This window comes from Marmota flaviventris, unplaced genomic scaffold (genome assembly GCF_047511675.1).
Source record: "Marmota flaviventris isolate mMarFla1 unplaced genomic scaffold, mMarFla1.hap1 Scaffold_1063, whole genome shotgun sequence".
Lineage (NCBI taxonomy): Eukaryota > Metazoa > Chordata > Mammalia > Rodentia > Sciuridae > Marmota > Marmota flaviventris.
The window spans coordinates 19,204-37,421 of NW_027287729.1; the positions used below are offsets into that span (position 1 = coordinate 19,204).

At 42.3% G+C, this 18,218-nt stretch overlaps 2 protein-coding genes across 3 annotated transcripts in view; both read left to right on the forward strand.

Annotated features, from left to right (window-relative positions):
* The first annotated feature begins 1,431 nt into the window (after positions 1-1,431).
* LOC139701306 (thioredoxin reductase 1, cytoplasmic) overlaps positions 1,432-18,218 on the forward strand; it is a 58,360-nt gene continuing 41,573 nt past the window's right edge. The window contains exon 1 of one of the 2 annotated variants that reach the window (XM_071607183.1): positions 1,432-1,562. The gene's annotated coding sequence lies outside the window, so the exon portion shown is untranslated. Of the gene's footprint in view, positions 1,563-2,744; positions 2,892-18,218 lie in introns of those variants that run through there. The other variant, XM_071607182.1, reaches the window with a different exon arrangement.
* LOC114099859 (EP300-interacting inhibitor of differentiation 3) lies at positions 12,130-13,532 on the forward strand. The gene has a single exon (XM_027944400.2). The coding sequence runs from the start codon at positions 12,160-12,162 to the stop codon at positions 13,267-13,269; it is 1,110 nt and encodes a 369-aa protein (XP_027800201.1). The 5' UTR covers positions 12,130-12,159; the 3' UTR covers positions 13,270-13,532.

Below are 18,218 nucleotides of genomic sequence, written 5' to 3' on the forward strand. Positions count from 1 at the left end.
TTACCTAAGAACAATGTAAGATAAAATGACTCATCTAGCCTTTTCTCACATGCAGTTGGAAAACATTAACTATAATCACCTTGAACTGTCTGTCCAGACAAGATGCAGTCAGTGTCGAGGCTCCTGAAATCGAACAGGTGTTTCATCAAGGTGTTTATTTCATTATTTCAAATTAAATTATTTTTTAAAAAATCCGCCCCCATCCTATGTCATGCTTTTGCAACAAGCTGTAGTTCCTGTATATTTTTAAGAATGAGAAGCTTATGCTTCTAGTTCACGGGCTGTTATTGTATAGTTAAATGAGATAAGGCATAGAAAACGGTTCGTAAGGAGCTTGACTCAGGAGGAGTACATGGAGTGTGTCTTCCCTTGCCCCAGCTTTCTTTTCCATTTTCCACCCCTTAATAACATTGTTTCCTGAATACCTATATACTAGGCCATCCCCAGATTCGGGTGAAGTGCTCACACACAGGGAGTGTGGTTTAGTGTGTGTAGAGCGTGTGCGGTGTGTGTAGTGTGTGAGCTAAAGCAGCCTCTGACTACCTGGGAAGGGGCTGGAAGGAGGAGCCAGTTCAGAGGAGGCGTGGCTTCTCCCTGCAGTTAGGAGCCTGCAGCCCTTTCACCTTGTGTCCTTCAGTGTGGCGTCTTCCAAAGAGGTGGGAAAGACGTAACGGTGGTTTATTTATTCAGCAAGCATTCGTGGCCACAGACTGGTGAAGGTGCTGAGTGAGAACCCGAGCAAGAACAGGGAAGCGCAGAGGGCAGGGCTCGCTGCGGGCAGGGGAGGCAGGTACCTGGAACCGCCTGCGTCAAATGCACGCTGAGCTTTCCTTAAAACAAACGAGACAAACCCAAACCTGAGTGTGGTGGGAGGAAGTGCGCGACGGGGAAGTTTTGTGCTGTTGAGAATGTGTCACTGCAGGATTAGTCAGGATGAAATGGATGCTTAACTTCCTTTAGGGAATTACCCAGAGGACTAATGCATTACCTTAGGGCAGTGGGTTCCCAGTTTTGCTGTCAACTAGTCAAAGTTCTAAAAGCTAGATACCCAGGTCACTCCATACCAAAGATGACAGACTGTCTGTGTGGGAGCCAAGCTTCAGTATTTCTAAAGATCCTCACCGGACTAAAGCGGGCAGCCAGTTCTTGAGCCAGTGCCTGAGGGCATAGTCCAGCTAGCAGCTCTTACTTAGTTCTGGTTCCTCTGTTTCCACCCCAGTCTCGCGCTGGAGGCGGCCACCGGGAGGCAGGAGACGCCGTCGCCCAATTAGGAGCTCCCACTTTGCCCAGCCTAGCGGCAGCGGCTGCCAAGACTGCACGAGGAGTGCATTTTTGCTTCGTCATTCTGACTCTGGCGGTTCACCCTCCCGCTTAGAGCAGGGCGTGGCTTCTCATAGCCACTAGGAACCAGCTGGCCAGTCGCCTCGGCCAGCCTCAGTCGGGCACTGCGTCCCGGCCGCAGGTGCGGTGCCCGGGGACCTTGCCGTCTCCGCGCTTCTCCCTTCCTGGGAGCTCCGCGGCCGCTGGAAGCAGAGCGCGCTCGGCGCCCAGGCACCCGGCAGGTGAGCACGGCTGCTGGCGGGGCTGAGCCAGCGCCGGCGGTGCATCGGCGGGCCCCAGGGGTCGGGGGAAAGGGGGTGAGGTCCGAGAGGGTCGCGGCTCTTGTAGGGCCAGCGAGAGCGAGCTTGTCGGCAGCGTGCAGTGCGGGCCGGGTCGCGCCAGCTGCTGCCTGTGGTTGGTGAGGTTGGCCCCCTGTCAGCGGTGGTTTCCTCGCTCATTCTCTTGGTAGCCTCTTTCAGACTCTGAGAAAATGGGGTTTTGTATCATTTCTGGAGCACGAGTCTTGAAATGTAGAAGGCAGTGTATTGAGGTGTGGATTGGCACATCCTTGACGGCAGCACGCCTTTCCAGGAATTTTCACACCGTTTAATCCTCAGGCATCTGGAGAAACTGGCAAAGCTCGTGTAAACTCCGTGTTTTGACAAGTGGCTTGCCCATCCAGACATTAGGAAACAGGGCAGCCTCGACTGCCACCTGGCTCTTACTTATTCAGCGAGGCAGTGCTGGCTAGTGTTAGGAGCTGAATCTTGCTCGTGCTGTGGACGCTGCTGGAACTCTGACAGGCTCCTTGGCTTTTCTACCCTCGGTTTCCTGATTCGCTTGATGGGCTGGTGAAATCCTACATCTGCAGTACAGCTGGGGGGATGAAAGGGTAACCCGTGCAAAGCACCAGGCCTGGGTCAGTGCAGACGGCTTTGAATTCTGCCACTGTCTGAATCTCTGCTGAGTTCACCCCTTTGGGAAATTGGATCGTTAGTTCCTGTTCTCACCTAGAATTGCTTCAGGATTCTTTTTAAAAACCCCAAAGTTGGCATAATGTTAATTTCTCCCGGTGGTTTCAGATTGCAAGGGAAGTTGGAAGTTGGATTTTGGCATTCCCTGTGGGCGCAAACTTCAAAGCAAGATCCACGCGGAGGTGTTGAGAAAGCTGAGATAATTGTGTCGTAAAGTGATTTTTTGAAGCTTTCTGAATTCCGGACTTACTGGAAAAGCAGGCCGTTGAGCTTAAGCTTAGCCTTGCGAGGCTTTGGCGGGAACCCTCAGGTTCACAGCGGCCTCCAATCAGGGGGTTCCCAGCCGGTGAGCTCGGCGTGCAGCGCGGAGCCCCGGGCGCTGGTTGCCGGCTGCGGCCGCCGGAAGCCCCGCCCCGCCCCGCCCCGCCCCGCCCCGCCGCGTTGCTCCGCGGCGCCGAGCTCACGATCGCCGGGGCTTTTGTGCCTCGGAGGACCGCGGGAGGTGGCGAGGAGCGCTAGCCGACTGGCGGGGCAAGCCCGAGGGCCCGGGTGTCCGTGGAGCGGGAGCAGACGCGCGGCCGTGGCCCGACCCCGAAGGTACGAGCGCGCCGCGGGCCCCGGCGGCCGCAGCCTCCTTCCCGAGCCCGAGGCCGTGCGGCCGGGCCGGCGCCTCCCGAGGGCAAGCCGCGCCCAGCCGGCGCACGTGTGGCCGGGTCTGGCCAGGCCGCGGGAGCGCTAGGGAAACGCGAAACCGCTCTCGGTTAAGATGACCTTTTGTTGTTTTCTTTCGGTATTGGGATTGAACCCGGGGGCGCCCTACACTGAGCCACGTCCCCAGCCCTTTTTATTTTGCGATTGGTTCTCACGACGTTGCTCAGGCTGACCTCCAGCTTGCGGTCCTCAGTCTCAAGTAGCTGAGGTTACAGTGAGCGCCCCCGTCCCCGGACGAGATAACTTCCAAAGTGTCCTTTGTCTTCCTTCCTCTCTCCCTTCCAGTTAATGCAAATAATTTTAAAATTTACTGGTGGTGTAGTGTCTTAAATGGTTTAGGGAAGTCCTTAGAAAAGGCCATCAGGAAATGCCTATCTTCGTCATCAGACTGGCCCCTATGGCCTTCCTCTTTAATTCTCTGAGGGCTGGGGGGACCCAGAACCCCAGGCTCCGAGGACAGCAACCAAGAAATCCCTGTGGTGATTTCATTTCCCCTCAGGAGGCTCTTTTGTAGCCCAGAAGTTGATAATTGGGTGGTAGAAAGGAAAAGAGAAATGTTCTCTTTGGGTTGAGCAGATAGGACAGCCTGGTGGATGTTCCACATCCTGTGTGGTTGATTGCCAGGTTAGAAAGCCTCCTGTATTCCATCACCTTCCGCCATCGTTTTGATTTCTGGAGATTGCCTTTTTGTCCTTAAACATTTGTATCTATGTAGGTTTTTTGTGGGAGGCGGTAATCAAACCTTGGGCTTGCTAGGCAATCACTCTACCACTGAGCTACATCCCAAGTCCTTTTTAACTTTTATTTTTGGACAAGGCCTTGCTAAGTTGTCCAGGCTTGACCTCCAACTTACATCCTCCTACCTCAGTCTTCCTTGTAGCTGGGAGGTGTTGTATCAATGTAGTTTTTAAGAAATAGAACATATATTTGAACATTTGCTTTTTTGAAGTAAACCTGAGGCCTGCCTTAACCATAAAAATGTATTTAGTAGTTTGCACCCTTAGGAATAGCATTAACAATTAATTTGTATTTTTTTTTTACTATATTTTTAAAAGACTTATTTACCTTTTTGATGAATGAGTATAGAAAATGGAACTAGACTTCAAAGACAAATAGCTAATTAATGTAAAATAATAAAGGACATAATAATAAAGGACATAAAAAGGCTTTTAACTTCAGTTAAAATAATTATGTTACTCAGACTTTTATTTCCAAGTAATGTGAGACAAAGGTGTATTAATATTTCTCCTGGTCAGTTTATTCTTTTCTCTTCATCTGTGTCATAAGTTTACAAAGTTATATAGGCATTTGATTTTTATGTAATCCTTTTGATGCTCCCGGTTAAGCATCAGTGGGAGTAAAATAATCATTTTATAAATTTTGGAACTCTATGGATGTGATCTAATGTTTTCAACTCCACATGATCTGTTGATTTTAGACATACGGTGAGTTGTATGATACCATTAATGAAAAACGTACCACCCATACATACTTTACATTTAGCAAATGTTTTAAGTAAACTTACCATTCTACTTTTTGTATCATTTGATTTAATTTTTGGTTTCTGCTTATTTTATTTTTGCTGAGACACAAGGAGATAGGGGCTACTGGCTTGAAAGGTTTGTGAACTTCTAGTGTGTTGTTGCTTACATTGGGCCTAACTGCTGGGTTTTAAACATATTTAGGGAACATTGGGTTTGAGTGGAGAAAGGTTTATGGGGTTAGTGTGATGATCCTAAAGTTCATAATTTTTAAAAAATATTAAGGTTTCATAGTTTAATCGCAGTGTGAATAATGGATAGGAAAGTAATCATGACGTCTGCTTTTGCTTTCTCTTTTTTATATAGCTTCTTCCCTTGTCCCCCATCCTCCCCCAACAGCAGCAAAACCTACCTTGCTTTTCATAGTGAGTGTACTATAGAGAAGAACCCTTCTGGGAGGAACTGATGAGCCTAAAGGATGAAGGCTTCTAGAAGTGTGTGTCTGAAAGTTCAGCCTGTGGATCACCTGCACAGAGTCCTCTGCAGTGCCTGGGAAACTCGCAGGCTGGAGCTTTGCCCAGTTCAGAAGTAGACCTTCTGGAAGTGGGCAGGGAGCTGGCTTTTTTGTTCTGTTTATTTTAAATAATCCTCTTCCTGTTAATTCTTGTGGGAAATAAGCTTGAGGCTACTTTAATGTATAAGGCAGTTTGATCAAGATCAGTTGACATAATCATTATAATTGGGGAAAATGAAGGACTGCTTTTTGATACTCTCAAAATATTAGTGAGAAGACAGGAAATGGGAACTCAACAAGGAAGTAAGCTTTCTGTTGAACACTGTGTCATTGAACAGAAGTCTAGAAGTAAGCTCTTTGTGTGTGAAATTGGAGTTAAGAGACTACCTAAGAACTATGAATAGAGTTCTTGGTGCTCAGATGTAAACATCTGGTTTTCATAAACATCTTAGTTTTTAAGGCAGGATTACAAGTGTTCCTGTAGGGAACCTCCTTGTTTGTGAATCAGTGTTTCCAGAATTCCAGAGTTTGAAATCACTTGTGTAAATGCGTCTTGGTGGTATTGAGGGGAGAAGCAAAGTGAGTGAAAACTTACTTGATGGAACACTAAGAGTTAGATGTAGGTAAGTCTTCAGTAGTTTGAGATGATAATCTAGGGTGATGGGACCGACACTGACAACATGGGACTTTATTCCTTTAGGGTAGTAATAGAAGAGATGAGGGACACAAAGCAACAGAGGACCTTAACATCCTAGTGAATTGTGTGGACAGTTGCAGTGGGAGCCCGGATATGATCATGTTGCAGTCGGTTGTGGTGGTCCATAGTCTTTCCTTGGGAGGTAGATGCTGAAACAAAGACTCAGAAACCAGCCTCTTAGCTGAATGGACATAAGGAGATGAGTAGTACTTGATTGACTCTCCATTCCCTCTCTTTCTCACTACTCTACCAAAACTGACAGAAAACTCAATTTCTTTGATTCCTTCCTTTGATAGAGGTCATCTCTTTGGAGCACTGGGAGTAGTGGAACTGTTTTTAGCCTGCTTAAGGCTGAGGCCTGAAAGAGGGTTGGAGGATTGCCTTGAAGGTGAGGGAAATGAGCAGATCTCTCGTTTACCTTAGAAGGAAATAAGGATAAGGACTACTGACATTTGAAAGAAGCATAGATTGTTATCGTAAAGAAATGTATTTCGTGCTGATAATAAATTTTACTGATTGTGAATCCATGTTCAGACCCTACGTGCCCTTTGACCACTTCGGCCAGGTGACAGTGTGAACTTCTTTTTGCTGTCCATCTTTCACAGCAGCATCATTGTTCTGTGGTCCAGGCTTCAGAGCTCCTCTTGCCTTTCTGGTCTGTTCACTCACCAGGCCTGACTCTTCCCACATGCATCTGCCTCTTGCTACTGTTGAGTTCTGCTTGGGTCAAGGTACTCATTTCCTCTTGCCTACACCATCTCAACCATCTCTAACTGGCCTCCCACTCTCCATTCCTCCCCAGCCTGTCTGCTGCCAGAGTCATCTTCCTGACTGCCACTTCCCCATAGCCCAATCTGCATCTAGGATAAAGAGTACACTCCTTAGCTAGGTATCCTGTGCCTTCTGGGCCCTGGCCCCAACCAGCTTTTCTGGTTATCTCCCGCTGTACTCCCTCACCTACTGCAGACTCCTGGAACACTGTTCTCCCTAAAGTATCCCCTGCTTGCCCTGTACTCTGTTTTAATTCCTGATGACTCTTTTTACTCAAATCAACTTTTCCCAGCATCTCCTAGTCCACAGTACAAGACCAGATTTGGCTGGTCTTTTCCTCTGCTGTGTTCCCACATCATTTCCCACAACTCCTTATCTCTGGAAAGGAGGAATCCTGCCAATGATAATTTTTTGGCTTACACATCAAGGGTGGAGAGCTAGGTGTATTCTGTGCTTGTGGTTGCAGCTGTGTGGTGCTCATGTCTAAGTGGACATGCCTGCTGTGTGGAATGCTGTTAGACATTAGATTCTAAGTCCTCCCAGCAGTCCTCTGAAGCAGGTGGTAGTGTCAGAAACAGGAATGAAGACCTTCAGAGTTAGAGGAGCATGTCCTAATCGCGAGGCTGGTGAGGTGGCAGAGCTAGGACTGGGACCCAAAGAAAGGCCTTCTATCCTCAGGGCTGGCTCTGGTTCGCTCACACCTCTAGCATTCGGTTTTTGTTATTTTGAGCCACATGCCTGCCTCCTTGGTGCGGTGGTGCTCCTGATTCATCTTGATATTCCTGGCATAGTTCTGGTATACAGGAGGTGTTCATTCGTTAGAGGCTTGTTGAATGAAACACGGTGCCTATTAAGTTAGGAGACAATGATACATTTTCCTATTTTCTATGCATTTTTTAACACCACATGTACATTTTAGCAAAATATTTATTGAGTGAATGGATGGAGGTAGGGACAGAGACTCACTCAGGGAAGAACTTAGATCTCAGGTTCTGATTTCATTGAAGATGGGCTCTAAGTTGTTCAGAAGATTCTTGGTAGCTCATGGGGAAGCAGTTTAGAATTTTTAAAAAGCTGTGTGACAGTAACATTGTCAGCTTTGAGCATTTTATTCAGAAGTGTCCAGGTCAGTTGGGAAGAAGCCGTATCAGGTCTCTTTAGCTACTCTTCATCAGGCACCTGTGTTGTCAGAGGAGCTTGGTAATGAGTTTGTTGTCCCTTAATAACCAAACTGTAGGATGAAATATTTAAATAAAATACATTTGTGGTGGGTAGGGGGGTAGATAGTGCTAAGAATGCTTGTCTAGCATGCACAAGGCCCTGGGTCCAATCCCCAGCACTACAAAAAGTTGGAGAGACAGAGACAGATTGTACAAGTGAGGAAACTCAAAGGCTGAAGAAAATGAGAAAACATGTTTTTTATTTGAACCCAGGCCTCCAGAGCTGAGCTCCTTCAACACTGCCACCTTTAATAGCCACACACCTAGTGCCCCTCCCTCAGTCTGTCAGAATGATGCTCATTGCTGACTTCTGAGGTGTGGTTGGGGCTATCTCAACACCCTTGTTTATGCTATTGGAGCTTGGCATGTCACTAGTGCAGAGTTTTAAATGTCAGTAAGTGTGGGCCTTGACCACAAGTCAAGGGTGGTGGTTTTTTAAATTTCCGTGTGTGGCAGTCCATATTATTTAGTGTGACCTGGCTTTCATTTTAACTTTTACTTTACAAATAGTAATGCCATCTTGGGATGGGGTGTAGCTCAGTGACAGAGCTCTTGCCTGGGTTCTATCCCCAGCCCTACTATAACAATAATAATGTCATTTTATTTGAACAGAGTAGTTATTCAAAGCCGTTTTTGGATACTGTACTTTTAAAAAAGTTTGGAATTTAAGGAGCTGTTCATGAGATAAACAATTATTAATGATAATAAGTAATTATTAAGTAATTTTGCATGTAAACTCAGATTCTTTGTGGATCTGCTTAAAAATACCTGTGGAGAAATTTAACCTTCAAAGTCATATGCATATTTTCAGTAGTTGAAACTTAGTAGGTTTTAACTTTTTTGTTGTATGGCAGATATCTTTGTTGTAGTGGAATATATTCCTTTATTACTTTTTACTGATTTTAAGCTTTAAGACCTTTTTTTGTTGTTGTTTCTAGAGCAACAATAAGGAGTGAAGCTTCTAGTTTGCATATAAATTTTTTTCTTATTAGTGTCTGATATTTATTAAACATCAGCTATTTTGGGGATACTTTACAATTTATTGAGTACCTACTCAATAGTTGAAAATATTGCCTGATCTGTTATATAATCCTCATTCAGTACTTAGTAATTGTATGATATAAATAGTTAAGTATTCCCATCTTATGCATGAGGTCACTGGAGGATGAGAGTTAAGCAGTCTGCTTAAAGGTAATACCATTAGCTGACAGATCAAGACCAGAACTCAGGTTTGTTGTCTCCTGCCACTATGCATGGTTGGTTGTTTTTTCCCTCCCACTTAGAAACTCCTTTTAAAAACAGATCTCTTACTGACCATGGTGGTGCATGCTTATAATCCCAGTGACCTCGGAGGCTGAGGCAGGAGGATCACAAGTTCAAGGCCAGCCTCAGCAAATTTGTGAGGCATTAAGCAATTTATTAAGACCTTGTCTAAAAATAAGAAGGACTGGGGATGTGGCTCAGTGGTTAAGTGACCCTGGGGTCAATCCTTGGTACCAAAACAAAACGAAAACCAGATCCCTTGATCATAACAAAGTTTTAACTTTAATATATACTACAAAAGACAAAGCAAAAAATTTATACAAACATAAATTTAAAGGAAATTAAGGTGAAAGAGAAAGTGTACCTCACACCCTATCTACTGTCTGTTGTAAATGAAACCAGAAATTTTATCACCTGTCTTCACAACTCATTATTAAACAGATACCCTGATGGTGGGTCGAGAGGACAGAAGCTGCTATGAGAAAGTACAGAAAAGCTTTGGGAGGTAGCTGATAGTGGGACATGTGTAACCAGCTGTCAGACTGTGGGACTCCACTCTGATTCTCATGTTGGCTGGAAAAAGTCACAAAATCTATTTGTTGTAATGGTCTTTCCGTAAATCAGTCTGAACTTCTGGGACAGGAACAAAAAAATATGGAAGAAAAGATGGAAGAAAAAAAATGGAGGGTCAGTTGAGCCTTGGGTAGGAGTTCTTCAGACAGGAGAGGAAAGGAAAAACCAGAGGAAAACTGCACTGTGCTTTCTGTTCCAAGTCCTGGAAAAGTTCACCAATATCACTTGAAATTATGTGTTGCCGTTTCTTCCTCTTTAAGTTACATTTATAATAATTAGTAGTAGTTGGATCTTAGGTTAGAAAATCAGTTTTAATGATTTAAGGATTCATAAGTGTAGAAATCCCATTTAAGTGACTGAGGAAAAAACATTGAACTTGAGATAGTTTTACTTGATAGAAACACTAAAATTGTGTGCAGACTTAAAGGCTGAATATAATTATACAAGTTTACCTTTCTGCGGATGACCTAAATTACATATTATAAGGTTCCTGAGGACCTGATACAGCATAGAATGAATTCAGTACTGGAAGTGACAGTTTTTAATAACATCATGCTCATTTTGATGTAGTGTTAATTCTGAGCAAGTTGTATGAGCTGTTATCTTCTGAGAAATCCCTGTAAATGATATTTGTGATACTTTCTGAGTAGTTTGGGAGAATTACCAGATTTTTCTAAAAAAAAAAAAAAAAAGGTTAGAATGAGAGATTGTCATATCTTTTGGAGTATTTTTTAATTATAAATTGCTTTTATTGAATTTAAAATTGATTGAAATACACTCCTCAAAATATGGTTTACTGTAAAAGTAGACTTTTTTTGGATTTGGATCTTGGAGTTCTTAACTACATTTTGACCTGAGATTTAAGAGAGGTTTGAGTATTAATTTGTGATTGGCCAGATGGGAAGAAGATAGCCCTTTGATGATGCTGGGTCTTTGTTTTTTCTTTGTTTCAGAGGAGGGATAAGACACTTTCTGAAAGACAATTGATTTTTGCCTTCATTGTGTAGAATCTATTCTACTAATCTTGTGAAATTAATCTTTGCCACCAAATAACTTTTGTAACAGTACTGGAACAAAGTTCTTAAAGTATATTACTTATTCAGTCAGTACATACCCAAGTGCATCCATATAAGATCAGTTGTTTGGAATATTTAAAGTCAAGTTTTTGTTTTTGCAAACCTCACACTCTAATAGGCCAGGATAATACAGTACATCCACACACAAATAACCATAATGGATGATTCTGAAAAGTGCATGTTTTTTCCTGATTTGCCCCTACTTAAAAAAAATTATGGATGAATGGTAAGGTAAGAATTTTAGAGTTAATATAGGTTTTACTGTTTATTCACATGCAGGAAACTAGATCAAAAGAAAAACTGGTCTAGATGCACAGGAAGAGTAGGTAGGGCCAATTTGTTTCCTGGTTAGTTGAAATTTGTGATTGCCAGATGCAGCACATGGGTCCACTTTTTTTTTTTTTTTTTTAAGGGGAAACGGTTGCAGTTTTGAAAAGCTTTTGGGGATTAGGCATGTCCTAATTATGTAGTCCTTCCATTGTCAGTTACACATTTCTACATGTGTGACTGATAACCTGAGTAGCTTCATGAACTGGCACTTGAATTTCCAGTGAGCAAGGGGGTGAATTTTCCAACACATACTTACCCAATTTACAGACTTCACTTGCATATCCTTATAACATGTTTAAAATCCTCATAGCTTTGTTCATTTTTTAGGTGGCTGTTAACCTTTGATAGACTTCCAAATATGTTTTGTGGAAAAGCCCTATCTACCCATTTTCTTTTTCCTCTCTGAGGCAGTGGAAAACCAAAGGTCACAAGTGCATCTTGCGCATTTTCTCTTGAAAGATCCTACCCCATGAGGTGAATTGGTAAATTGCAGAGGATTTTGTGCGCACGCCCCCCCCCCCCTTCCCCCTCTCCCCAGTACTGGGAATGAACCCAAGTAAGCATTCTATCACTCAGTTATAACCTGAGCAGGGATTTGGCTTTTTGAGGGCTAGCAAAGGTTAATTAACCCGATTACATTTGTGTGATTTCCAGTCACCTTGCACCTGGGAACTTTATTTCGCCTAATTTTAATGAGGGTTCTTCATTTCAGGGCCCTCGACCTTAACTTGGCCTTACCAGCAGTTTAGCCACACTAGTTATTAAAAACAAGCATTAAATAAAAGCTTTAAATCACAGAACGAAGTATGTGGACCTCATTTCAATGTATGGCAGGGAACGTTTTAATTAAAGCGTAGGACCTTTAGTTGTTGTCCAAGTGTTTCTTTGAAAGTTAGGTTGTTTTGTCGTTGCTGAAAATTACAATAGCTGCCTCTTGAATGGGAATTATTTCCGTACGGGGCTGGGGGTCCATTGTTGCGCTGGTTCTTTGCATTGCGCAGGCCAGTGGGCTAACGCTAGGGTGGGCAGCGCAGAGCAAGCTGCAGCCGGGAGGAGGTGGGGGCGGGGCGGGGCGGAGCTGGGCGGGGCCGGGCGAGGCGAGCCCAGCAGAGGTCCGCACCGCACTGCGCATGGGCTGGCATCCCTCCTCTTCTCCAACTGCCCCTTGGATTTCCGCCAGCGTCGGGAACATTCTGAAGGCGGTTGGCTGCTTGCTGCCGGTTGCGGACATGTCTGATGAGCAAGGTTCCCTGATGGGAGGCGAGGAGCCAGTGGCGACAGGCACCTGCCGTGCGTGCTCCATGAAGCAGGTGGAGGAGGAGGAGGAGCCCCGGAAGATGGAAGTGGTGGTGGGGGTGGACAGCTGCTCTGACGACCTCAGCGACCTCAGCTCCGGGGACCCCGAGCTGGATTGTCACCTCCTGGGTCAGACCGAGGACGAGGAGAAGTGTCGGAACATCCGCAAGCAATACCGGCAGCTCATGTACAGTGTCCAGCAGAACCGAGAGGACATAGTGAACACGGCCAGCGACTCCTTAACCGAGGCCCTCGAGGAAGCCAACGTCCTATTTGATGGAGTGAGCCGAACGAGAGAGGCTGCCCTCGATGCCCAGTTTCTTGTTTTGGCTTCTGATTTGGGTAAAGAAAAAGCAAAGCAGTTAAATTCTGATATGAGCTTTTTTGATCAAGTAGCGTTTTGTGACTTTCTGTTTATATTTGTGGGCCTCAATTGGATGGAAGACGAATGTGATGAGTTGAGTGGTTGTGATGACAATATCTCTCTTTCCTTTTGGGAGACAGTACAGAAGGAAGCAACATCCTGGATATTGCAAGCTGAAACATTCCACTTTATTTTTGGTTCATTCAAGTCTGAGCCTTTTGTACGAAAGCCCCGACTTGAACGTCACAAAAAATTTTGCAAAATGGAAGGAAATGGGGATATGCCTACAAAGTTGAGGAAGTTGGACCTGAGTACCAACCAAGAAGCAACAGAAAAAGAAGTAGAAAGAATCTTGGGATTGTTGCAAACCTACTTTCGAAAGTATCCTGATACTCCTGTGTCCTATTTTGAGTTTGTGATTGATCCAAACTCTTTCTCTCGTACAGTGGAGAATATATTCTACGTTTCTTTTATTATAAGAGATGGCTTTGCAAGAATAAGGCTTGACCAAGACAGGCTGCCAATATTAGAGCCAATTAATATTAACCAAATGGGTGAAGGAAGTGATCCCAGTTCCTTTGATAGGAAGCAAGGGGTTATATCTCTGAGTTTACAGGATTGGAAAAATATTGTGGCAACTTTTGAAATTTCAGAGGCTATGATTACAAACTCATATTAGATTTTTGTTCCTAGTATAAGAGTCAGTTTTGTTTTTCTGAAGTATCTCAAAACAGCAAAATCTGAACAGAAGTGCACACATTATATTTCTTGTAAAGCAAAATATTTTCAAGAATATTGAAAATTGTTTTTGTGTGTAATGTGTTTTGGTAATTTATGAGGTTGTGATCTGTTATTAAAAATTTTCACTGGCATACTTATGGGAAATATTTTTTTGAATGCTCTATAAAATCTACATTAATAAAAAATTTTTTAAATTCTGAATTTTGTAAACTAAATACATTGGCCAACTTGCAAAAAAAAAAAAAAAGTCAGAATGGTATGTGATACTGTTTTGCTTCCTCTCTGGTAGTGAACCAAGGAGAATCCCATTAAGTTGAGGTGAGAGTGGGTAAAAAGTTGCTCAAGAAAAGCGTTAAGGTAGTAAATATGCACTATTACAACTTAAAAAAGGTTAGATGCTGTGCTTCGCTGCAGAGAATAAATAATTTCTAAATGATTTCTCCTGTAAGCTGACTCAGCAAATTTGTGTGACTACTGCTCAGTAGACAAAACATCAAATAAGGGCTGAAAGGGGGAGTAGGAATTGGGAGATGGGAACAACCTTCTAGGCAGGGAAGTAATAAGGGCAAATGCATAAGTCATGGCAGAAGAGAACCTTTAGATTTAGGGGAAACAATTCTGCTTGAATGTGAAGCTATGTGAGAATTGCATGACTTCATCTGTTAGTGTCCTTAGAAGTTTTTTGTCCCACAAATTCCTCTAATATGGATTGGGATGGGATTGTGGTTCAGCGGCAGAGCACTTGCCTCACATGTATGGGGCACTGGGTTCGATTCTCAGCACCACATAAAAATAAAGGGTATTGTGTCCATCTACAACTAAAAATATATATATATATTAAAAAATCCTTCTTACATGCTTATTTGTAAGCTTTTTGTGCTTGGTTAATGTCTTCTCTTGCCCATACGTTCTCTCTATGTATCTGCTAATAAAAAATGTCCTTCAGAATCAGTGATGTGTTATCGTGTAACAACTTCGATATTTGTCCCAACTAATTTTACATATGTTAATAGGGCTAGAACTGTCTCTGTTTAAACTGTGTTTATTCACATATTCTTAGTGTGAACTGTTCTGTGTTTTTCTTTTTGATGCTTCTAGTTGTTTTAAGAGTATAAATTACAACCTGATTTAGAAATTACTGCTGAAAATTAAAAAGCTTTAGAATGTACAATAAGCATACCCATAAGTTTCCTTCTATCTTTAGGAACTTAATCTTTGGTAGTGGAGGAATTTGGCAATTAATTGGTAAGTGGGGTAAGTGACTGTTAGTAGGAAGTCTAGTTGGTACAGGGAAGGGAAATCCAAAGGCTAAACAAATGATACCAAGAGAGGCCAGAGCTGATATTTGGGGAAGTTTTTCACTAATAATATACTGGAGAATTTTTAAAAAATAGATATTTCTTGTTGGCAAATTATTTTCTGAAGTAGCTATTCTTACCTCTTATTAGAATTCTCAAGGAATTCCAATCCTTGTCAGTTTCTGTCACCCTTTGATTTAGGGTGGTCTTGCTGATCCTCACTTCTGGTATATCTGCCAACCTTGCTTGAGTTTTCCGGAGATCTGTTGTTGGAGCGAAAAGATAATTGTTTTGGATAGTGGAGAGATCCTGAGTTCTTCACTCACTATCAGATTCATTTCTTTACTGGGAGGATTTGACACAGAGTGATAATAGAAAATGTAGGTAATTTTTTGGGTCTCTTTAAAATTAGAGTTATCCACTCATTTTTGTTTTTACTAGTTGTCATGACATGTGAGTTATCTCATTATTTTGAAATTAAAGCACATGCTTACATTGAAGAAAAGACTTGACCAATGGAGAGATGAGTTCCTTTATAAAGATTAAGAATCATATTGAAAAAATGGTGTTTTCCCACTAATAGTTAGAACACCTTAACTTTATATTGTTTTCTGAGCACCTTTAAATTTTGTTGTTGTTGTTGTTTTTTAGTTGTAGATGGATACAACACCTTATTTTTATGTGGTCTGAGGATCGAACCCAGTGCGTCACACGTTAGGCATGTGCTCTGCCATTGAGCTACAACCCCAGCCCTGAGCACTTTAACTTTTGAAGGTTCAAATAAATTGAACTTTAAGAGAATGTTGTGAATTTATTTTAAAGTAAAACTTTATTGGATAATAGGACCACTTTGTGATCAAATGTCCTGCATCAGTACTAACATTTTTGTTATCCACTTTGGGCAGATTGTCTAACTGTAAAGTTGAGGTTTTTGATTTTCCAAGTGAGAATAATAGTAAGGTTTAGATTAGAAAAATTTATGATAAATACTTTGAAATAAGAACTACTATGTATGGTGGTGCAGTGAGAAAAGTAATAGATTTGTAATTTGAAACCTCGGTTTAATTCTTGGCTAGTGGGCAGTTTTCTTAATTTCTCAAGGTCTCCCTTAGGTATGAAATGGGAATGATATCTAACAATAGTTAGAGGACTACTATAAGGATTAGATGAGATGTAATGTGTGTAAAACTTCCAGCATGGTGTCTGTCTCATTGTGGACACTCATGTTATTGCCCCATTCTCCAGATATCAGGGTCAACAAATTCTGGGGTACCACCACTCACTGTAGTTTCCTTATGCTTTTTAAAAATTTTTTTTTTTTTGTTGTTGTTGTAGATGGACACAATACCTTTTTTTAAATTTAGTTTTTATGTGGTGCTGAAGATAGAACCCAGTGCCTCACACATGCTAGGCAAACGCTCTACCAAGGAGGCACAACCCAGTCCTCCTTATACTTCTAGATCCCTTGTCTGTCTTCTGGAGAATTCATTGCCAAGTAACTGGAATCTGCACAAATGGTGCCAGACACTGCTCTAGGCCTGGAGAAAAAGTGGTGCCAGAAAATTGTGTTTCTATTTTAGAGGGTATATTCATTTATCATTGCTGTAACCAAACAGTGAGTGGAAGCAATACTAACTATCTTATAGTTCTGGAGGTTGGATGTCCAACCAGAATTGGGTTGGCTGAGCCAAAATCAAGGCATCAGCAAGTCTGGTTCTTTCTGGAAGCTCTGAGGGAGAACCTCATTCTTTGTCTTTTCAATTTCTGGAGGCCACCTGTACAGAACACTTTCAAAACTGGCAGTGCCGTCTCTTCTGTGAACACATCTCCAGCTACTGTAGTCATTTCTCTGCCTCCCTCTTACAAGGACTTTTGTGATTACATTGAGCCTGCTGGGATAATTCTAGAAAATCCCATCTCCAGATTCTTAGTCACATCTCCAAAGTCCTTTTAAAGGTAACATTCACAGGTTATAGGGATTCATGCTCTTATGTCGGGGGAGTCACTGAGGAAAAGACAGCAACATTTTTGTGAATGACCGTTGTACCAAAGAAACACTGCTGGGATATTGGTTGAATTGACTTTCAGATAGGATAGAAAAGCTCCGGAAGGAGGTAATCAATGTGGTACCTGCAGTCATTTACCAGAATACTTGACACAGAGTACAGGTGAAACATTACCATGGTTCTAGACATTGTAGTCATATGCTAGCTATATATCTAGATAATTGGTCGTGGACAGCCAACTTTCTAATTTCTCCTTAGAGGAAGCATCTCTCCTTCCCTGAACAATGAGGTGATTTTTTGATTTGCACTCACTTCAGTGTTGCTGTTATTTTCTGTCCACTACCACCCACTGACAAACTCAAAATTTCCCCAGACCAGGGCTTGGCAAGTTTTTTTCTGTGAAAAGCCAGATAGTATTTTAAGCTTTGTGGGCTATGTGGCCTCTGTTGCAATCTATAATCAATTCTGCTATTGAAAAAGAAAAGTATAGACAATTTGGAAATAAATGGGTATGGTTATTTTCCAATAAAATCTTATTTGTGGATAGTAAAATTTGAATTTAATGTAATTTTTATTTTGAATTATTACTCTTTTCCTCTCCAACCATTTAAAAATATAAGAACCATTCTTAATGTCAAGGCTTTGGAAAAACAGATCTGTTGCCTTGGCCCTGTCATAGACCTAGTCTTTTCTAGAGAACCTGTAGCATTTAACTTGCAGTTTCCCTTTATTGCTTTCCTAGTTCATAATCCAAAGCAAGAAAGGCCTGAGGTACATCCCAGTGGCTGCTACAGTACAAGTCCGACAGCCATCAGGTTTCAAAGAAGATAAGCAGCTGGATCTGGTATAGGTTCTATACAAACTGCTGAGTTTGTTGTTTGGGTTTTTAATAGACTAGACATGAGCATCTATGGCATTAAGAAAAGTCAGGCTGCTTATTTTGCATATGAGGTATAAAACATGAAATTTAAGCAATTTAGAACATTTGGGATGTTGCTCTAAATTGTTTAGCTCTTTTACCCAACTGTGCCACTTCGACAAAATACTTCCACTGTCCCTTGCTATTTAGCTACCATGTTAAAGACTTGCTGTGTTCTGGGCACTGTTCTGCATTTACATGGATTGTCTGATTCACCCAAACCCCTATGAAGTAGTCCCTTGTTTTTGCAAACAGGAAAAGCAAGGCAGGAGGATTTAAGCATCTAGCATAAGATCATACTTAAGTTGCAAGTCATAATGGTTCTTAAACCATTATGCTAGACTCCTTATATTTTTCAAAATTTTTTCCATGTTTTTAATTTTATGTGTGAGAAAACGGCAGCCTCTTGGGTGTATGTAACCAAGTTAGAAGGTAGTACTCAAGTGTTTTGTTCTAAGTTGTTTTGAACTTTGAACATCACCTCATACATGTCCCTTGACTTTGAGGTCAAAATTGTTTTCATAATACTAGGATGCTACTTGCCTTTTCACTCAAGTGTGCTGTGGAGTTTTCCAGAGACTACACAACAGGTGATGTTGCAGTAAATCAGTAGAGGAGGGAAGCAGATAATGAATGTTGTTAATCCAGACATTAAAGGGAATTG

Excerpts from the sequence above, each read along its gene's own strand:
- LOC114099859 (XM_027944400.2), top strand. The coding sequence starts at position 12,160 with ATGTCTGATGAGCAAGGTTCCCTGATGGGAGGCGAGGAGCCAGTGGCG.